General features: G+C 47.5%; 1 protein-coding gene across 18 annotated transcripts in view; it reads right to left on the minus strand.

The window, feature by feature from the left end:
• The window catches only part of NRXN2 (neurexin 2), a 170,456-nt gene that overhangs the window by 19,002 nt on the left and 130,060 nt on the right, over positions 1–21,394 (minus strand). For 17 of the 18 annotated variants that reach the window (XM_072638998.1, XM_072638997.1, XM_072639001.1 and 14 more), the window contains 2 exons: positions 18,387–18,712; positions 10,912–10,990 (listed from right to left, as the gene is read on the minus strand). In XM_072638998.1, the coding sequence (XP_072495099.1) occupies positions 10,912–10,990; positions 18,387–18,712 (405 nt within the window). The remainder of the gene's footprint in view (positions 1–10,911; positions 10,991–18,386; positions 18,713–21,394) is intronic. The other variant, XM_072638999.1, reaches the window with a different exon arrangement.

Raw genomic sequence — 21,394 nt, forward strand, 5'->3', positions numbered from 1 at the left:
GGCAAGGGACAACTCATCTGAATCTTGGTCTCTTCATTTGGAAAATGGGGATATTACATGAACCAGTGGTTAGGGTGTCAGCTTTCCTGGCTCTGTGACTCTGGGCCAGTCTCAGAAACACTATGAACTGTAGACTTGTGGCCCACAGTTTCCTCACCAGAAGTTCTCTGACCTAGTCTGGACCAAAACTACCTGTAGGAGCTTACTCATGGTGGGAGACTCAAAGGAGAAAAGTCTGGAACCTCCTTTTCAATGCATAAAATCCTCTGTCACCATTTTGGGTAGAATGTAGCTCCTTGAAGGTGTGGACTACTTTGTTATTGTCTGTGCCTCCCTGGTGCTTAGCACACAGTAGGTGTTTAATAAATACTTCTCAAGTTGAGTTGAACTGTTGATATGGGCTTCAGAGATGGTGTCAAGTAACAGCAGACAGTGTTGGATCTAGAATCAGACAACCATAATTCTCTAGCCATGGCTGTGCTCCTTACCACCTGGGATCTCTTGGGTCCCTTGGTGAAAATTCAGCTCTGTACCATCCTTTTCTCTTGGGTTCCTGGCCCCCTTCTCTGATCACTGATCTTTCCTTGCCAAGCCTCAGCCCTGGCTTACTCCCATCATCTCCTGCCTTTTGTCTTACTCCTGCTACTGAATGATTCTGGAGAAAATCATGAGACTGTACTTGCTGGGTCCACTACATATTTATGTTACATAATCTCAACTGAGCACTCACTGTGCAAAGCCAATCCTTTTACACCTGCCTAATCAGCTCCCTCTCCCACTCTCCGCAGTGGCTCTTCCAAACCTTTTCATCCCTCTTCAAACCTCTTTGCCTCATATTTCACTGAAAAATAATGGAGGCTATTCACCAAGAGCTCCCTCTTCTCCCCTTCTTATCATTCAGATCACTCAGCTGCTTTCCACCACTGTCTCTTCCTTCACTTCTGTCACATACCCCTTCTTCTTTGCAAGGCAAACCTCTCTACCTGCGCATTCCTTCCCATCTCCTCCAGCAGATTGACCACCCCCCATCAGTCCCACTCTCTCATTAATCTTCAAATCCCCTGTCTGCCAGCTTCATCCCTGCTCTCTACAGACATGCTCATGTCTCCTCCATCCTCAGTAAACCCTCACTTGATCCATCCTTCCCTTCAACTGATTATTTGAGATCTTTCCTCCCTTATGTGGTTGAACTCCTTGAGAAGGTCACCTCCAGTGGGTGCCTCCCCTTCCTCGCTTCTCATTCTCTTCTTGACTCTACAGTCTGGCTTCCCCCCTCATCATTCAACTGAAATCATTCTCTCCAAAGTTACCAATTATCTCTTAATTGCCAAATCCAGTGATCTTTTCTCAATCATCATTCTGGTTGACCTCTCTGCTGCCTCTGACGCTGTCCATCACACTCTTTTCATTGCTATCTCTTCTCTTCATGTTTCCATGATGTTCTCCTATCCTGATTCTCCTCCTTTATAGTATCCTTTGCAGCATCTTCATCTTCATCCAGGTCACACCTGCTAAGAGGTGGTGTTCCCCAGGACTCTGTCCTCGGTCCTCTTCTCCCTCTCTACTACTCCTCTTGTTAATTTCATCAGCTCCCATGGATTCAATAATCATTTCTATGTTGATGATTCTCAGAGGATTGACTTATCCAGTCCTAACTTTCCTTCCTGACCTCCAACCTGGTATCTCCAACTGCCTATTGGACATCTTGAACTGCATGAACAGTGATCATCTTAAACTCAACATGTCCCAAATTGAATTCATTCTCCCCCTCCCCCAAACATCCCCCTTTTCCTAATGTCCCTATTATTGTGGAAGGCACTACCATCCTTCTAGTTAGCCAGGCTCAACATCTGGGTTCCGCTTTTGTCCCCTCACTCTCTCTTACTCTCCATATCCAACATGTTGACAAATTCTGTCAATTTTACCTTTGTAAAATCTCTCCTATTCTCTCCCTCCTCTTTGCCACCACTGCCACCGCCACCACGACCACCACCACCCTGGGGCAGGCCCTTAGCACCTCATATTTGGATCACTGAAAGACTTCTCATCAGTCCCTGCCTCAAGTCTCTTCTTGCTCCAAACCTTTCTCTACATTGTCAAATGGACATCCTAAAGTACATGTCAGTGTGTCATGGCCTTCTTTAGTCAACTCCAGTGGCTCCCTATTATCTCCAGGAGCAAATAGAAAATGTTCTGTTTGACATTCAAGGCTGTTCCTAAAATGGTCCCCCCTTACTTACTTTTCCTGTCTTCCTGTACTTCACTCTCCCTCTCCCACCCATCCATTCTGAGATCCAGTGATTCTGGCGTCTCTACTATTCCTAGCACAAAACATTCTATATCCTATTTCCAGGCACTTTCATTGGCTATCCCCCATGCCTGGAATCATCTCCCTCCCCAACTCTGCTTCCTGACTCCTGTCAAGTTGAAGCTAAAACCCTGTCTTCTTTAGGAAGCCTTCAGCACTGGTGCCTTCCATCTGAGATCACCAGCACTTTATCCTGTTTCCCTATTCTCATATAGTTGTTTGCCTGTTGTCCCCCTGTCAGAATGTGAGCTCCTGGGAGGAGAGACTGTCTTTTGCCTTTCTGTGTATGCCCAGTGCTTAGTACGGTGTCTGGCATAATAATTCTTCTTTCCTTGCCAGCCTCTCTGGACCTTGCTGGCAAGTGCCTTGAGGCTGAAGCCTTGGGGTCAAACTCAGCCTCAGCCACTTAGTACAAGAGTGCTTGGAGGTTTGCATTGCACCCTGGGAGGTAGGCACTGTTCTTATCCTCATTTTACAGATGAGAAAACTAAATTCCAGAGAGGTTAAATGACTAGCCCAGAGTCACACAGCTAGGAAATGTCTGAGATAGATTTTGAACTCAGGCCTTCCTGACTCCAGATCCTATGTATTATCTACTTTGTCATACTTACTAGCTTATGTTACCCTCTCCCAGCTTCAGTTTTTTCATCTGTAAAATAATAGCCCCTGTCTCACATGGTTGTTGTAAAGACAACGGTGTCAAACATTTTGTGAGTTTAAAGTGCTATAAAAATGCTAGCTCTCCCCTCATTGTTATGAGACCCAGCCTGCTGCCAGGAGGGCTCGGCACTGTACATGGAGCTCCCTGCTTCCAGACCCGACCTTGCCATTGACCTGTCAGTGACATGGGACAATTCCCTTCCCTTCTCTATGACTTGATTTCCTCCTCTGTAAAACCCAAGGGTTGGCCCAGAAGTTCTCTCCTGACTCTGTCAAGCCCTTCAGCCTTTGTAGACACTTGTGACCAGAACCACTGAAAGTTGCCCCAGTTTCCTCATCTTGAGTGACTATCCCTCCTCTCCAGCCGACCCACTGAACTAGCATCCATTCAGGGCATCCTCTTTCCTTCTCCCTTTTCCCCACTAGTGATGAAAAGAGTGTGATGGACAGTGTCAAAGTGTGAGTGTGTGTATATGTATATGTGTATGTGTGCACATGTCCTTGTGCTTGTGGCCTCATACATATCTAGGGAGGTAGGAGAACAGTTAATGAAGCTTCAGCCACACTTTCTAGTGACAAATTCCCTGTGGCTATACAGCTGACTGAGTGATTTCTGCCTGCCGCAGGGGGAATTACGGGCTTATTACATATCCAATTAAGGAGTCTGTGGGCTCCCTCTGGACTCTACAACACCAATGGATAAGAATAAATCTGTCTCAATGGCCCCAGTCCCATGTGTCTGCATGTGGGCTCTCATCAGCCCCCTAGGGTTGAAAATGCCTGTGTCTGTGTGTAACAGCCAGAGGGTCCCCAGTCTGAGCCCCTTCCCAAGGAGGGAATATGCTCCCAGTTTATGTGGGGTCCACCTTTATCAGGTAATCCCTAGCTCAGAGATCTTAGCAATCAACTAGCCCAATCCTCTTGTTTTACAGATCAGGAAAATGGCAGAGATCAATTTAGTCTTAACATCAGGAAGAAGCCGTTAATAATGAGAATCATTCAGAATTGGAATGAAAGCAGAAATGGAATGATCCCTCATGTTGTAGTAGGTTATACTCAGATTCATTTCAGGTATGATTAGTTGAGGTCCCTTCTAACTCTCAAATTCTGAGATTCTGTTGAAACTAGGGCTTAGAGAACTAACTCAAGGTCACACAGATGTAACAGCATCAGGATTCAGACACAGGTCCTTTGACTCCAGGTCCACCAGGCTCAGGGTCCTAGCAGGAGAGGCTAGATACTTGCTACACTATTATAATGATGGTCAGGATGGAGAGGGGTTGTTAGGGAAGGTCTGATCATGGTGCACCTCTGTGGTCCTGAGCATGTTTCTAAGTGTTTTCAGGGAACAGACTCCTCACCCTGCCCCATCACCATATTTAGAAGTATTTCTCCTTTATTAAGATCCAGCAGAGGTGAAACCTCCTCCCACAAGCCACCTGACCAGGTGAAAGTGATCTATCTCTGCTCACAGCCTTCCCAGTGATTTTGATGGGTTTCCTGTTTAGACACAGAATGGATGAAGGATTGGATGTACTCTAAGACCCCATACTGCCTTGGGGTTTTGGGAGATGTTCAGGAACAGAGCCAGGCTCGTACCTTATAGGTTTTAGGACTGGAAAAAACCTCAGAGGTCATTAATTTTCGCCCCTCACTTTTTCATATTGTAAGGCACACAAAGCAAAGTAAATATGAAAGTCTGATGTAAATAGGAGATGAGGAAAATGAATTCTAGAGATAGGAACTGGCTTCTTTAGAGCCACACAAGTTGTAGCAAAATTAGAATTCAAATCTGGCTCCAAATCTGTACTCTTTCCCTTAGAAGGGAAATAGATACAGTAAGACCTTCGGGCAATTCTACAATTAAAGATTTGAGCCATGGATATGGCCTTTGAAAATACTTTGTACCATTGCCACAGCCTCTCAGGGAGTGAAAAGCCAAGTCCTTATTTATGGGGCAGTCTCTAGCTGGACCCTAGGAGGGAAAGAGACAAAGCTCTTTGAAATGCACATATAGTTCTTCCTCTCCACAATCTGATATAATCCAACAAGCATTTATGAAGTACCTATTAAATGCAAAACACTGTACTTTGCTCGAGCCAGAAGGGCTGACTGGTATACCAGCAGGCCGAGCAATTATCTAGCACCTAAGATGAGACTAGGGAAGAATTGGGTTTTCTGTTGCCTTTCTATCTTCCTTCACAGAAGACAGAGAGTAGGAATAAAAAATTGAGGGATGGGATCAGAAAGTTCTCAAGACCTTTCAAGAAGGGTTTCATCAAACCCAGGCTTAAGCTGTGGTTAGGTATTGCTCTTGTGGGACAGAAAACTTCTAGACCATATTCTCAGAATCACAGAATCATGAAAATTGTGAGTTGGAAGAGAACTCAGCAGTGATATGGTCAAACCTATACATGAAAGGAAACCTCACCATAGCATACCAGTGTATTTTACATCAAGAATTTGTCTCTAGCTAAGGCCAGTTACTGAAAGTATAGGACCAGTCTTTGGAAGGAAAGGGGGAAATTTGATGGAGTCCTGAGAGGCCATCCTATCTGTTCAGCTTTGCTTCTAGACAATGCTAAAGCAAACTGACTCTTGACAACTGACTTAATACTCCTGGGTTGATGCTGCCCTGAGCCTGGGTGAGAAGTGAAAAGTGACACTCTGACCTGGAGGATGCTTCTACTCTCATTTCACCTGCAGGCTCAAAAACTCCAGCCCCTCACCCCAAAAAGATGTCAGGGGCCAAATGGGAAAGAAAAGGCTCAAAGTGGGTATTGTTTTCTACTTGAATTCCTTTTTAGTCCCCACATATCTGCCTCCTCCAATACACAACTACCTGTGTGCATGTCATCTCCCCATTAGATGTAAGCTTTTTAAAGTCAGGGGCTGTTTTCACTTTCTCTTTGTATCACAGTGAATGGCCTAGTCTCAGGCACCAGTAAGTGCTTAATAAATGCCTGTTGATTGGCTGACTTGGCCCCTCTAGCTGCTCTTTTGACTACAAGTCTCCCTTTCTCCATCCCTTTCTTCATGCATGTGGTAGTAGAAGAAGTACTGACTACGGGGGTGGGCTGAAGACCTTGATCTGCCCCTAATTCAGTAGGGGGTCTTGGGCAATGCCTTCCCCCCACTGAGGCTTCATTTTCCTCGGATGTAAAATAGAGACATTGGATTGGATGAACTCAAAATGGGCTCTGAGCTCTGACGCTCTGTGGCTCTTCACTCCCTTTATCCCTACTGCCAGACAACCAGAAAAAGCAACAGGAAGTGACTGCACACAGGTTGGACACAGTTTACCGCCCAGAAGAGGATCTGCCTGGCCACCATTGACATCAACAACTTCAGCACCAAAGAGAAAGGAAAGCTCTGACAATATACAGACACAGGTTTGAAGGGTTTAAACCACATGGTGTCACTTTTGTGCATAGACCTCTGCCTGGGAGCCTCTGAGCTTGTATGAAGGCTCACTGATCCCAGGAAGGGATGGAAGGGGTCTGTGAGTCCTAGCATGCCCTGTGTGCCCTGTGTGTCCTGTGTACATAGTCAGCTATTCAAGAGAGAACTTCCTGCACCCTGGGAATGTGGCTTGGTAGATGTGTGGCACAATGCTCAGCTCCATGTATATATGTCCTGTGTTGCTGTGTGTGTATGTGCATGAGTGCGTGTGCATGTGTGCACAAAGATTTGGAAGCTAGACAGTGGGTGTGACCTAGAACAAGGCACTTCTGAACCCCCACTGCCTCTTTCTTGTGCTCCTTGTCTCTGATGAAACCCAATCACCCAGTGGTTCTTGAATTGTAAATGTCTCTAGAATGGAGGAGCCATTCCTCTGCTGAGAGGCCCCCTAGCCACTGACTGGAGTTGAGAATGACTGGCTTGGGGTCTGTAGAAAGCCAGGAGCCCCCAGATTCAAAGCTGGAGTTAGGCCTGAGGATGTGCCAGATGGGAGGAGGGAAGATGCAGGCCTTTGTGCATCTGAGAATCCCTCATCCCAAATCCCTCCTCATCCCTCTGATACAAGCCTCCCTCCCTCCAGGGCTTTCTCCACAATGGGGAAGGGGGTGATAAGTTCATTGGAGAAGAAGAGAATCTTATGATTGGAGAGAATCTCATCCCATTCAACCCATTGCTGAGTAGGGATTTTCTCTACTCTCTTCCTAGACTCCCTTCTAATCCTCCCTCTTACAAAAGACCTATAAGACTATAAGTGAGACATATGGCACTCGTTACAGAGCTTTAAAAACTGAGAAGACATCAATGGTTCTCCCCCTTTTGGAGCCCCAGCCTCTATGATGTCAATGATCTATGTGAGCCAACTGCTGCAGAGAAAGATGCCACTTTGGGCTGGGAAGTTACAGACCTTGGAAGACTCTCTTGTCTCTCTCTATTTCCCCCTCTACCCAACCTTCCTCCTTCCTCTCCCTTCAAGCCAAGGAACATGCTCTAGCCAGAAGCCTTGAGAAGGCACATTTTGAAGGCAAAGAGGAGACAGACACCACGCCTTTCCCATATATACAAGAGATGGCTCTAGACCACGAACAGCAGAAATGTCCCTGAATTCTGGACCACATTCAGTTAACCGTCAGACTCTATGACTCACTTACATCCAATTCACTTGCAAGTGAAGACATGGCCCTTCTGAGGTCATTGGTCATCTTTGAGAACCAAGGACTAAGAGTGAGACCCTGCACTCGGAGGAGGAGCCTAATGACCCACCAACCTCCTGGGTCTTCTGCCACCTCTTTGTTTCATTTTCTGCTCTCTTTCCCTCCTCCCATTCCTAAGTGATCAACTTTCTCCAGTGTTCTTTCGTCAGCTCCCTGTTCTCTATGAAGGGCTCACACACTCCCATTCATGGCTTTGCACATCAATTATCATTGATATTGTGCTGAAATACAGAGAAGCCCTTAGGCTTATCATGGTGAGTATGATTATGTCTCAAAATGAAATGGCCCCAGACTGCTGCACTTTCCTCCAGTTAAATTCATTTCTTCTCCATCTAACTGCCAGCTCAGCCTTCTCCTCAGCATTAGCCCACCCCAGGCTCTCCTCACTTACTTCTGATTTACGGCCTCTCGTCTATTGTGGAAAGTGGATCTTCAGGCTTGTTAGAATTGGGTATAAAATCAGTATAAACATGCTCTCCTACAATGCCTGCTTCCAAAATGAAGCTGTAGCTTTGCAGGCACGTTTTCTGCTCTGAATGATCAAAAGGGCTGGAAACCCTCCTCAAGAGAACTGGGGCAGGGGGACTGAACTGAATTCAGAGCCAGAGGACGAAGAGTCAGGTTCTGGCCCTGCCATTTCTGACAAGTATGAACTCAGACAAGTTACCTCACCCCTCTCATTTTACTCCTTTTTAAAATGGGGGGGTATGGATTAGAGGACCTCCAAATCTATGATCCTATAACCTTGTGATGTTTCCCCTCAGTGTAGAAGACACTAACATCCCCAGTCCTCTGTCTCCTACTGCCAGCTAAACTATTAGACCTGACATCCCACCGTTGTGCCAAGTTTCACATGACAAATCCTTCCTCAGAACAGGCAACCCCACCCAACCTCAATCAGTGGTCTTGTGAATAGGAAAAACTCAATAAATATTTGTGGAATCCTTCACTTTGAATCCCCTATTAGCGTGTGAGTTCCATGTGGAAAGAGATTGTCCTATCTAAACTTTGTATCACCACCAACTCTGCTCTGCACACAATCAGTGTTTAATAAAGGTTTCTGAGCTTGAATACTTGATGTGAAAATTCTCCTTATTATACAGACTGGAATTCCTGGACTCATCTTTAACTCTTTCTTGCCTTTCTCCCCCAAATTCATTTGGCCACCAAACCCTATCCAGTCTCACTTTCAATTCAATGCAAAATTTATTAGGCATCTACTGCAAGCCAGGGACTGTGCTGAGTACTACATATCTTATCAGTTTAATCCTAACCCTGTGGTGTAGAGGAAGCACTGGGTTCTCAAAAGCTACGTCAGCCAAACATCAACCTGGGCAAGTTCCACCATACTGAACTTGCTTTGAGTGTGGCCCTGGCACCAGATGAAGGCTATTTCTGAGGAAGGGACTAGCTAAACCTGGAGATGCCCAGTAGCAGTAGGCTAGTCAGTTGGTAAATATTTCTTTGACCATGGATCCAATGAGACAAAGGCACCAGAGAGGAGAAGACAAAGAATCCTAGCCCTCAGAGAGCTTACAAAAGCTTCCTGGCATTTTTCGTTAGGAAGGTCTCTAGTTGCCTTCATCTCCTTTCCAGTGCCCACCATGGTTCATGGCCTCATCACTCAGCCCTAGGCTACTGTAATCACTTACTGGTTTCTTTGCCTCTAGTCTCTTTCTTTTACTCCAAATCATCTGTCCTGCCCATACCACCAGACTCATCTTCCTGAAATACTACTTTAACTGCATTCCTTCCCTATTTAGAATCTTCATTGGTTCCCCATTGCCTCTAGGATCAAGTCTAAACCAGGCTGGTATTTGAGGCCCAATTCTATCTGGGCAATGCTATTCTTTCCCTCCACAAACCATCCTCCTCCTTCATACCAGTCTCCACACATGACACATTCACAATTCACATCTTTGTTCATACTGTTCCCTTCCTTATAACTGCTTCTCCTCCCTGCCTATGCAACTACTAATCCTTCAAATACCAGCATGGTGCCTGGAAGATAGAAAGCTCTTAATAGATGCTTGTTGCTGACTGCTTTGAGGGTCAGTTGCAGGCCTACCTCCTCCAGGAAGGTTTCCATGATCTCTCCCTCTTGTGAATTCCTATGAGAATTCAAGAGGCTTCAAATGAGATCACGTCTATAAGTCTTTACTTAGCTTCAAGTCTTTACCTAGCTTATCAAGTCTTTACTAGCTTCAAAGCACCATCTATACGGTGGTCATTTATCACCAGTTTTACCATTACCCCCATACTATGAAGTTTACGCACAGTCCAGGGATCTAAGACAGCACGTCCTACCCAAGCTCTCTCTCCCATCTGAACACAGCAGGTGCTTAATAAATATGTACTATCATTGTTAACCTACTCTTTTCTATACTGCTATTTTAAGGGTGTAGAGTATGCTTCTGTGCAGCTAGCAGGTAACCCATGAGGACAAGGATCCCGCACACACCCCAGGGCAGAGCACACAACAGACCAGGTTTGGCTTGGCCCTCTGGGGATGTATCTGGGTGGCTGCATGTGAGTTTGTTCTCTCTAACTGGAGATTCATCTCAAATGATGAAGGGGGCTTTTGGGGGTGGGTCAGAGAGAATGGGTAGGCAAGGCTGGGAAGCCAGCTGGGCCATCTCGACTCCTCTGCAGCTGCTGAGAGCTGATGGGAGCTTTCATGATGCCCAAAGGCCACAGACAACTGTTGGCTATGTCTTGGAGGCCGGTACTATTCAACAACCCCTGCCCCCCACCAACCACCATGGACACTGAGGACCTTCCCCCAAACCCTCAAAGGCTCATAGGAGATGTCCTTCTCTCAGGGAATGATGGGAGCCATGGTCCCAGCCCTCACCACCCTCCTTCACCCAAGGGCTCATGGGAGTTGTAGTTCAACATCTCTCTGGAGATTTCCCCTTTCTCTCCTCCCAATCTACCTAAGCTTTGGTCTAGTACAAGCTACAGACCCCAGAGATGGGAGAGCAAATCTCACACCCTCTAACAGGGGATGGATCACTTGCTCCATTGGGGGCCTGTTTGCCACATGTACAGGGGGGTGGTTGAGGGGGATGGGGTCGTCAAGGAGGGGGGCTGGATTTGGCTGGCAAGTGGGTTGGGGATGTCAGAGAGAGCTAAAACCTAGCAGTCATCCCTTTGGGTGGGGTCCCATATCTTGGGGGGGGGCCTGGGGTGGCATAGGGATGGTCGCCCCCTCCTCCCAGATGAGTCAGAAGACAGGGGTCCCCAGGGGGAGGGGGGAGAGACACTCACCAGTACTAGGTTCACACTCCTCCAAGTCTTCATCATCACTTGGGCACTCTGCCGATGCTACCAGGAGGTCATCTGTGTTCTAGAGGGGCAAGAATGGGGGAAGTAGGGAGACAAGGGATCCCAGAACAGGTTAGCGCTTCCCAGGCAAACTCTGAGCAGGCTTAAGGAAGGGGAGGAGGACTAGGGGAAGGATTGGGACCCTGATGAGCTAGCCTGGCAGAGTGGAAGGGCGCTGGCCTGGGATGCACAAGAGTCAAGTCTGAGTTCTACATTCTCAGGTCTCTTCCCTCTCTGACAGTCTATGATGTCAGAGTTGGGGGGGGGGGGGCGTGGATGACCAGGCCTCCTTCCAGAGGATGAAATAGGACCTGGAGAAGGAGGCCAGAAAAGAGAAAGGGTCTCTTGAGTGTGACCTCAGGAAAAAGGGACTGAAGTCCCTCAACCTCCCTGCTCATTGAGGAAAACTGGAAGGGAGGAGGGAAAGGGGGAAAGCAAGTCCCAGGATGCAGGATTGCCCAGCTCTATACTCTGCCTCAGAGGACCCCCTCATTCCCATCCTTGGCTCTTCCCCCTCCCCCTCCTTTTAGCTCTCCCCCTCCCCCTCTCTGAGCTGGAGAGAACCAGGCCGCACACACTAATTAAGGCTGTGGTTGCCATGACAACCAGAGCCGACTTTGTCAGCATTTTCTCTCCTTCATGTCTGATCCCAGAGTAATAGAAACCCCAGTGCTTGTGCTTGTGTGTGTGTGTGTGTGTGTGTGTGTGTGTGTATGTGTGTGAAGAGGTATGGAGGCAACAGCTTGAGGGAGACTAGGTCCCGAATACCAAGCACCCAGCATCCCAGGATGGGGATTCAGGCACGTGGAGAGAGCCTGGAACCAGAAGGAGGGGAAACCAGAAAGAAAGGTGAGTGGGAACACTGGGCGGTGGGCCTGGGGGCAGATGGGTGGTGAGGGAGGATGTGTGGGAGAGCAGCCCAGGCTTGCCCCTCCCTCAAGACTGTGACCTCTAAACGCCCTTGCTCTAGCATTATCCCCAGCCAAGCCCATCCCAGCTCTCCATCACCTGGTTCCCTTCCTCACCTCCCTCCCACCAGCTCACCTGAGCACCATGTTCTTCCATCTTTGGAGAAAGCAGTGACTGCCTGAGCACTACTATTCCTCTGTCCCTCCCCTTTCAGCTCCAGAGGATTGCCCATCCCCTTCTCGCCTCACAGGTGGACCCAGTGTGGCCCCCTTTTCCTCTCCCAGGTGCAAGATCTAGGCATTATTTGTCTTGGGGAGGAAAATAGTGACGGATCTTCCCTTCCTCCCTCTTTCAGGTGGCTATGGAACTGCTTCCCCTCCCCCACTGCTCCAACCTAAGTAGGACCATCTGTCCACCATAGCTACCTTTGCTTCCTGGAGAAAAATGGCCCTAGGCCATCCCTCTGGTCAGACACCATCTAGGGCTGGCCCTGGATGAAGACAGACCTGCTGTAGAGCCAGGTCCATCTGTCCTCACCTAGCAACTTCTCCTCAACCTCACTGGCCCTGAGGGTAGAGATCAGAAGGAGGGGAGATACAGGCTGGTCTTGAAGCTAGAGGAGAGGGGCAGATGAGAGAGAGGAGCCAAGAGGGACATGAGGCTAAGATATGATTGTGTGTGCCAAGAACAGCCTCTGCACTAGACACACGCTGAGTGACCCACAGAGTCTCCATTGACCTCAATGGCAGCTTCTTCAAAATGATGCAGCTGGAGATGGTCACTAAGGACCCTTCCAGGTCGGGTGTTCTCTAGTCTGCATTCTAAAGTCCCTCCCAGCTCTGGCTTTCCACTCCCTAAGATTCATCCCAGTTTTGACATTTTTTTATCTAAGGTCCTCTCCAGCTCAGCCATGCTGTGCTCTATGTTCAAATGTTCTTTCCAGCCAGCGGTGTGCCAGTGCCAGCTCCAACCCAGAGAGCTGACTGTTAAATTTTCAGGGTGAGCATTTATACCTCAGAAATGGACAAATCCTACAAATTAGGGCTTGATCTATTGTTTTGTTGATGGTATACACTCAAGACAGAGATAATAACACAGACCAAGTTTTAAAAAGTGTCATGAGTACTTTTTTCTGGAGAGACAATTGTTAAACATTTACCAGTACACCCCTGCTCCCAGCTCTATGTTCTGAGGCCATTTCTGGGGCTGACATTCTACATTCTAAGGTCTCTTCCAGCTTAGATATCCTGTGTTATTTGCTTTAATGCCCCTTCTGGAGTTGACATTCTATATTATGGAGTCTCTCAAAGCCAACATCCTCTGCTCTACAGTAACAACATCATAGAATTTTAGGGTTTCATGGGACCCCAGAGACCACCCAGCTCCCCACATACCTGAAAAAAGGCTTCATTCTGTTACAACTTTAACTAGTGGTCACACAGAATATGACTGAAGACTTGAAGTGATGGAATGGCAACCCACTATCTTCAGTGGCATCCTGGGCTGCTTTGGAATAGCTCTTAGGTAGTTTCCCCCCCTCTACCGTTAGCTTAAATTTGCCTTTGTAACTCTCTTCTCCCTCTCGGCTGCCATTCCTGGTTTTGCCCTCTGGGGCACACAGACCAGTCTAATCCCTTTCAGATACCTGAAGAGAACTTTCATATTCCACCCCTACAACAGATTCTTGTATGGCATCAACTTTCCTTCACCATCCTGGTTGTCATTCTCTGGATACTCCCCAACATCCTTTCTAAAATATTCCCAGACCTGAACATGATCCTTTAGTCAGAGGAGGCCTGAATGGGGCAGAGGACCAAAGGACAACCCATTACCTCCTTAGTTATGGACTCTGTGCCTCTCAATGCTTTCTTGGTGGCTACATCCCACTGTTGACTTATATCAAACCTACAATCACAAAATCAATGGATCTCAGAGTTGGAAGGGAGCTCAGAGGCCATCTAGACCAACATGGTGCATGGATACAAGGCCCCTCACTAAAAACCCAAGATTAAAAAAAAAACAGCTCCCATCTAGTCAACCCTCCCCATTTTGACCTTATGAGGTGGCTATTTTGAACTCAAGTGTGAGACTTGACATTTATCCCTATTAATACTCATCACATTCAATTCGCTCTAAGTTCTAGCTGATTGAGATCTGAATCCTGCCTCTGTCATCCAGTGGAGTGATTACCCCTCCTAGATTTAAGTTATCCAAAAACTTGATAAGCAGCCACCAATCTCTTTATCTGAATTGTTGATCAAAATTGTAAACAGTAGACTATGAGAAAGTGAAGTGCAGATCTCTGGAGGACTTGATTAGAGACCTTCTTCCAAGCTGACATCCTGCCATTTGGGGTCCAGCCCCAGTCAGCTCCAAATCCATCTATTTATACTAGTGTCTAGCCCAGATCTCTTTATGTCTTCCACAAGAATATCATGAGACACGGAATCAAATGCTTTGCTAAATTCCAAATAAACTCTACCTACAGCATAGCATGCCTTGATCTAGTTTAGTTACTCCATCAAAATAGGGACTAATGTTCATCTGCTTGATCATGCTGGCTCTTCATGATTATGGCTGCCCTTTCTGGGTGGTCACTAATCCCTTTAATAAGACATCCTAGAGTTTTGCCAGGAATCCAAGGCAAACCCACTAGCCTATTGTTGTCTTTCAAATTTCATTCTCTTCCCAATGATTTTTAAAATGGGAACATTTGCCTTTCTTTGCTCCTGCTGCCCCTCTTCTGTTCTTCATGATCTTTCAGGGGTCACTGAAGACAATTAAGCAATTACATCTGCTTGTCTGGTTAAGAAGCGAGGAATGTTGTTCATTTGAGCTCATCAAAGGGCACCTGCAGGTCCTAATACTATAGCCTTCTTTATCTTGGGCATGAAGTCCCTATCAAACCAACTTTGTCCTTTCCAGTCCAAAAAATGTCATTTACTTGGCAGAGAAAACAAGCAGGATGAGAATTGAGCAGCTCTGCCTTCCCTCTTCCATCTGTTATGATTGTTTCATCCATCCTGAGCCAGAGTCTCATCCTTTCTTTGACCAACCTCCTTTCCTCCAATCTAGCTTTTGAAAAAAAAACACCTTTCTGATGTTCATGTCTATATCTATCTATCTACATCTATATCTATATATCTCTGTCTATATATATCTCCTTGTTGGTGAGAACCAGATTTAGAATAGAATGTCCCCTTTCTGTTCTCTCCACCTTTTGAAGGAGAACATTGTCATTAAGTCAAGACAAAAAATGGCTGCTCTTCATTGGGTAGAGGGAAAGTTTCAGCAGATGTTCAGATAATTGAAGTGCATCCTTGCTACCATGTCAGGGCAGAAGCTGTGCTTCTGATCTATTTCCTGAACTCGTCCATTTCCTTTTTCTATCCACTTCATTCAGAACATGTTCCAAAGGCAATGACAAGTCTACCTCGATCTTCCCCCAGATTCTCTCCACTGTGCTTCTCCAATCTTACAACCCAGTCAGCTCCTAGTTTTCCTAACATGAAAATATCTTCCTTAATAGGCCATGCCACCCTGTCTTTCCCTTTTCTTTATCCCAAATTTTACCTGTTCTGTTTCTTTTTAATAAAGTGTATACCCTTCTAGAGTTATTGATCTCAGTCACCAAGTCTCAGTGATGCTTATGAGATGAAATTTGCCTCCTTGCATTAGGATGTCTAAGTTAATCTTGCTTTTCAAGTGAAATAAAAAGAAATAATATGTGTACAACACTTAGTACAGTGCCCAAAACTTAGTAGGAGCTATGTAAATGCTTATTCACTATTTCCCCCAAACCTTTGCTGCCCCTTTTCAGGCATACAGGATCCCTCCTGACTCTAACGTTCCACATTCTAAGGTTCTTCTCAGTTCTACATTCTCTCTTCTAAGGTCCCTTCTAGCTCTGAAATTCTCTGTTCTAAGGTCTCTCCTGGTTCTGACATTCTATGTTCTAACTCACTGCCAGCTCTGACATTTTATGTTCTAAGGTCGCTCCTAGTTTAGATAGCCTATGGCTCTGGGTCTCTATCTAGTGCAGGGTTCTAGACCTGGGGACCAAGAGTTTGCTTTTTCAAAAACGAATTTATCACTGTATTTTAACATAATAATTTTCCTTATTAATTTATATATTTACAAACATAATTCTGAGAAGGGGCTCACAGGCTTGACCAGCCTACTGACCAGGAAGCTCAGGACACTGAACTGGTTAAGACCCCTACTCCATTGGAACATCATTGAATTACAGGCATGGTCTCAAGGATAATGAACCAAACTTTCTAGAACGTGCTCTGTAGACTCTGGATCAGCTGAGTGATGAACAGACTCATTGAAAAACCAGATGAACCAGCCACTTCCAAGGGGCTCTCCTCCCCAACCCTAGGTGGGTCTGCACAGGCAGAGGTGTGGACTAAGGAAGAGAAGGCTTGTGTTCTGGGCCTGACTGCCACTTCCTAGCTGTGTGATCCTGGGAGCTTCACTTCATCTCTGAACTCCAGTTCCCCCATGTGAGAAACATGGCATTGCAAGAGGTTCCAGTGAGGCAGGAGTGGACAATAGCCCATCCAAGGCACTGGGGGATGGACTGCCAAATCTGGGGAATAGCAAATAGGTCACTTTGGCTGCACTGAAAAGTCTGTGAAAATAACTAATGTGAGATAAAGCTGGGAAAGAAGGGGTAGCCTGGTTATGAGGGGCTAAATGACATTTTATCATAGGGAGCCCCAGAAGATTTTGGGGGTAAACAGTAGAAGACAGGGGCCAGGAAGGGGCTCATGAAGAGGCAATTACATAACTGAGGCAAGGCATGATCTGATCTGATCTAGGGCAGTGGATATGTGAGTAGGGAGAAGGGAACAGAAGTGAGAGAAGTTGTGGAGGAAGAATGGTTACAGCAGAGGAGCAAAGAAGAGGGAAGGGTCCAGGATGAGTCTGAAATGTCCGAACTGACAAAACTGCATCACTTAGAAAGGTGATGGTGTCTTCAATAAAATGGGAAATTTAGAAGAGGGGCATGTTTGGGGAGAGCTAATGTGCTCTGCTTGTATGTGTTGTTAGAGATATCCTGAAGGCACCAAGACTGAGGTGTCATGGAGCTGGAGCGAAGGAAAGAGAATGCAACTGAGTTGATGTGGTCGCCATCTTCATGGAAGTAATTACAGGACCCATGGGAGATGATGGGATCCATCCACAAGCATTTATTAGGTACTGACCATGTGGCAGGCACTGTGATGAGGAGAAGAAGGATATGAAAAAAACCAAAAGTACTCTCTGCCTTCCCAGAGCTTCCATTCTGTTGGAGGAGGTGACCTATCTAGATTTGAACACACAAGGTAACTACAGAGCAGAGGGGTCATCAAGCCTCGAGAATGTGGAAGAGAGCCCAGGAGGAACATCCATGCTTAGGGGGCACAGCAAAGGAGACTAAGAAGGAGTGGTCAGATGGAAATGATCAAAACCAAGAGAGAAAAGTACCAGGGAGGCCAAGGGAAGGAAGAATACAGAAGGGAAAAGTGGGGATGGTCAACCATGTGGGTTAATGCAGAGAGATCAGCAAGGATGAGGACTGAGAAAGCACAGTCCTACTGAGCAGTAACCTTGACCAGTAACCATGACCAGTAACCTTGGCCAAAGACATTTCACTCCTGTACTGGAGCCTAATGGCAAAGGTTGAGTTGGAAATAGGAGGTGAGTAAGTGGCAGCAACATGAGGAGATGACTCCTTCTGGGACGAGATTGTAGACCAAAAGTTTGAGGGGATGACAAGGTTAAATGGAGGGGTGGATTTTTTTTAGGATGGAAGAGACATGGGGATGTTTGGAGATCCCAAGAAAAAAGTCAGTAGATAGGGAGAGACTGAAAGTGAGAAGGAGTAGGTAGAGGAGATACTAGAGTAAGCTCCCAGAAGACAGAAGGGATCAAGGACATAATGAAAGGGGTTTCCTCTTTGTCACTGTCTAGACCTGCATGACCTTGGGTCCCTTTTTATCTCCAAACCTGTTTCCTCATCTGTAAAATGGGAATGTAAGGACTTGCCTAGTTCTCAGTTAAATGAGATGATGTACGTAAATATGTCCTTAATCCCAGTGGCTGAAAGATTCAGCCTTTTGTAGTCCACTTGGACATAAAATTATGTAAAACCTCTCTGTAAAAGGAGCTATTATTGTTACAGATGAAGAAAGTGAAACCTGGGGCAGTCCAATGACTTATCCAGGGTCACACAGCTAGGTGGTAAGTAGCAGTCTGCTATGTTTTCTACTGTGCCAGAGTTGACTCTCCCTTCCCATTCTACTGCTCCTCATCCCCCTGAGGGGTACCACTCCTTCCCAAAATTGGGGGCAAGAAGGTCATGGCAATGACATCACTGGACTCCACTCTATCCCCTGCCCCCAAAGTACCTTGTTGTTGACAGGCAGCCTTTCTGGTGGGCAGAGACTTCTCTGTTTCTCCTCCTCCCCACCCCCTGCTCACTACCTCCAGGAACCCCTGTACCTCCCATCCCAACTAACCTGGGTGGTGCTGTCCCGCAGGGTGGGGGAGCGGCCCCTCCTTGTGGTGGTAGTGGCCATGGTGGTGGTGGTCTCCATGATGGTGGTAGCCATGTCGGCCAGCAGCGTGGTGGCTGTAGTTTCTGCACTCAGCAGCACGGACGGCCCCTCCCCCACCAGGCGCAGGTGGCCCTCCGTCCGTACATTGGGGTCACTCTCGGCGGCCAGGGCTAGCACCTTGAGCCCATTGTAGTAGAGGCCAGACACCTGGCCCTGGAAGGGGCGGCCCTGGTCCCGACCCCCAATCTTGATGGCAGCCTGGCTGTTGAAGATGGTCAGTTGACGGCCTGGCAGGAGCAGGGAGCAGGGAATCAAAGGACGGGATGGGAAGGAGAGGTGAGACAGGGAACAGGACCAGGGAGAACATAGGCAGAGACGGGAGCGGAAGGAGCAAAGCCATGGGGGGAGAGATGGGAAGGATGAAAGATGCCAAATCAGCAGGTGGGACAGGGGAAGAAATTGGGAAGTTTGAGAGAAAGGATGGCACGAAATAGGGAGAGGTCAGGATGAAGAGGGGAGAGACAAGAGGGCAGAGGAGATGGCAGGGATACCGAGGAGAGGTAGCCAGAGGGTGATGAGCAGAGTGAATGACGCAAGGAGGAGGAGGGCAGAGGGGAGGGCAGAGGGGCAGCAGGGAGACAGGGGAGAGGGCCAAGGACAAACAACCAAAGGGAAAGTCCTTGTCAGCTGCAGCCCCTGCCCCTACCCTAGCTGAGCCAGTATGGTCCCCCCCAGCACACATAGAGCCTGGGTAGAGACACACCCCGACTTTGAGGCAGGCTCTCAGTCCCCCAGGCTCATCACTTTTCCCTCCCTCCAGCCTCATTTCTTCTCTCTCCTTTGCTTGTGGCCTCTCCTGCTCAGTCCCTTCTCCTTCCTAACCCAATAGCAGTTTGAACCCCACCTCGGGGTCACAGGATAGAGAGGAAAATCTGGGAAGTATCTTAGAGACACTTAATCCAATCCTCTCACTTTACAAATGAGGAAACTGAGGCCCAGAGAAATAAAGGGACTTGCCCAGGTCTCTGGCCACCCCGCACATCATGCCAGTCCCTGGGTCCTTGGAACCCTCCCAAAGAACAGAATCAGGAGAGGCAGAGAGGGAGCAAGAGTACCTCAGAAAGAGACAGACCATAGGAATGAGGGTACAGGAAGAAAGGGAAGGAAAGAAGAAAGAGGGAGAAAGACAGAAACAGACAGTATGAGAGAGAGAGACAGAGAGTCAGGGAGACAGAGACAGACAGAGAGACAATGTGTGAGAGACAGAGACAGAGAGAGAGACAGAGACAGAGAGAGACAAAGAGAATGAGACAGAGAGACACTGTGTGAGAGACAGTCAGAGACAGTGAGTGAGAGAGAGAGAGAAAAAGTGAGAGAGAGAGACAGACAGACAGAGACAGTGTGAGAGAGAAAGTCAGGGAGGGAAGGAGAGACAGAGAGATAAAGAGAGAGAGAGCAAGGAGAAGAGACAGACAGATAGAGACAGGCAGATAGAGACAGAAAAAGACACAGAGACACAGAGATCGAGGGACAGTGAGAGAGTCAGACAGTCAGAGAGACACAGAAAAGAGACTGGTAGGCAGATGGACAAGGGGAGCGAGAGGCCACCTCTCCCTCTAATCCCATCTCCTCTGAGCCGTCTCTCTCCCTCTTGCTCCTTCCTTTCCCCACAATGCAGGGAGAAGGACACCAACCTGTCTCCCCCATCCCAGGGGCAACAGGGCCTCGGCCCCCAGATGGAAGCAAGCACTGACACGGATAAACGTTAAAGGGACCTCACTTTACTAACAGCCAAAACGCTCCACTTTGATCATTGTGCCCACCGGCTGGCCGGGCACACCACAGAATTCGCAACAGGGGCCGGCTGTTTTGGTTGGTTTACTTTTTAACTGACCTGGGGGTCGGTTTAACCCTCTGAGTTTGCTGCGTTTGTCACTTGGTTTTTAGAAAATCATTTTAATTGTGTTTAAGCTTAGGTTTAACTCTGTTTGGGGGTTGGTTTGAGGGGGTGGCGCTGGCGGTGGGGCACATCTTTGGGCCCCCTTCTCCCCAGGCCTTCAGCTCCTGGCGCTGGGGGCAGTTTAAGTCCTGGCTTAGCCCTCGTTAGCCTCTGGTTTAGCTCTTCGTTAAAGATCTGGTTTAGTGTTAGGGTATCTGCTAGCCCAGCCCACCCCCTAGGGATCCTGGGCTGAGGATGAGCTAGTTTGTGACTTACCTCCTGGTCCTCTCGGTTCAAAACTGTTGGGGGTCAGTCACTCCCTACCCTTCCTCAATAACCTCAAACACTTGATTCCTTCACTCGTCCAGGCTGGGAAGTGGCTCTCCTCCCCATCCCTGGGGAAAGTTCCAGGCCAATAGGCAGAGGTGCTAGGGGCTGAGCTCATGGCTCCCTCCTCCTCTGACTGCTACCAGCCCCAGGTGTGCTTGGGAAAGTACAAGCGATTCTTTGAAGAATCTGAACTGGCTTTTTAATGTTTCCACAAATCACTTTCCCCTAATGCCCTGATTTGTTCATTTCTCTAACACAGAATGGCACATTTGGATGGGACTTTAGAGGACCTCTATTCACCCCACAGTTTACCTGTGGGGAAAATGAGGCCCAGAGGTGCTCAGTCACTCTCTACAGTTGCATGCCTGTTAGTTGTGCCCCTAGCTCACATTCCTACCAGTTAGCAAAGCACTTTCCCCCAAAGCTCCCAATGCAATTCTATCACCCCATTTAATAGAGGAGAACACTGAGATTCAGACACAGTCAGGGTCAGTGCTGCTAACTCTGCCACACCAGGGTGATCCGATCTTGCCCACAACCCCAAAGAGGGGAGGAGGGCCGTATTATCATCTCTGCCTCTATTGGCTACTAGGCAAATCATGAAGGCTTGAGTCATCAAATCCAATCTCTTCATTTAACAGGTAAGGAAACCAAAGCCCAAATAAGGTAAGTGATTTGCCCAGGTCTACACATGTAGCCT

Source organism: Notamacropus eugenii, chromosome 2 (genome assembly GCF_028372415.1).
Source record: "Notamacropus eugenii isolate mMacEug1 chromosome 2, mMacEug1.pri_v2, whole genome shotgun sequence".
NCBI classification, from domain to species: domain Eukaryota; kingdom Metazoa; phylum Chordata; class Mammalia; order Diprotodontia; family Macropodidae; genus Notamacropus; species Notamacropus eugenii.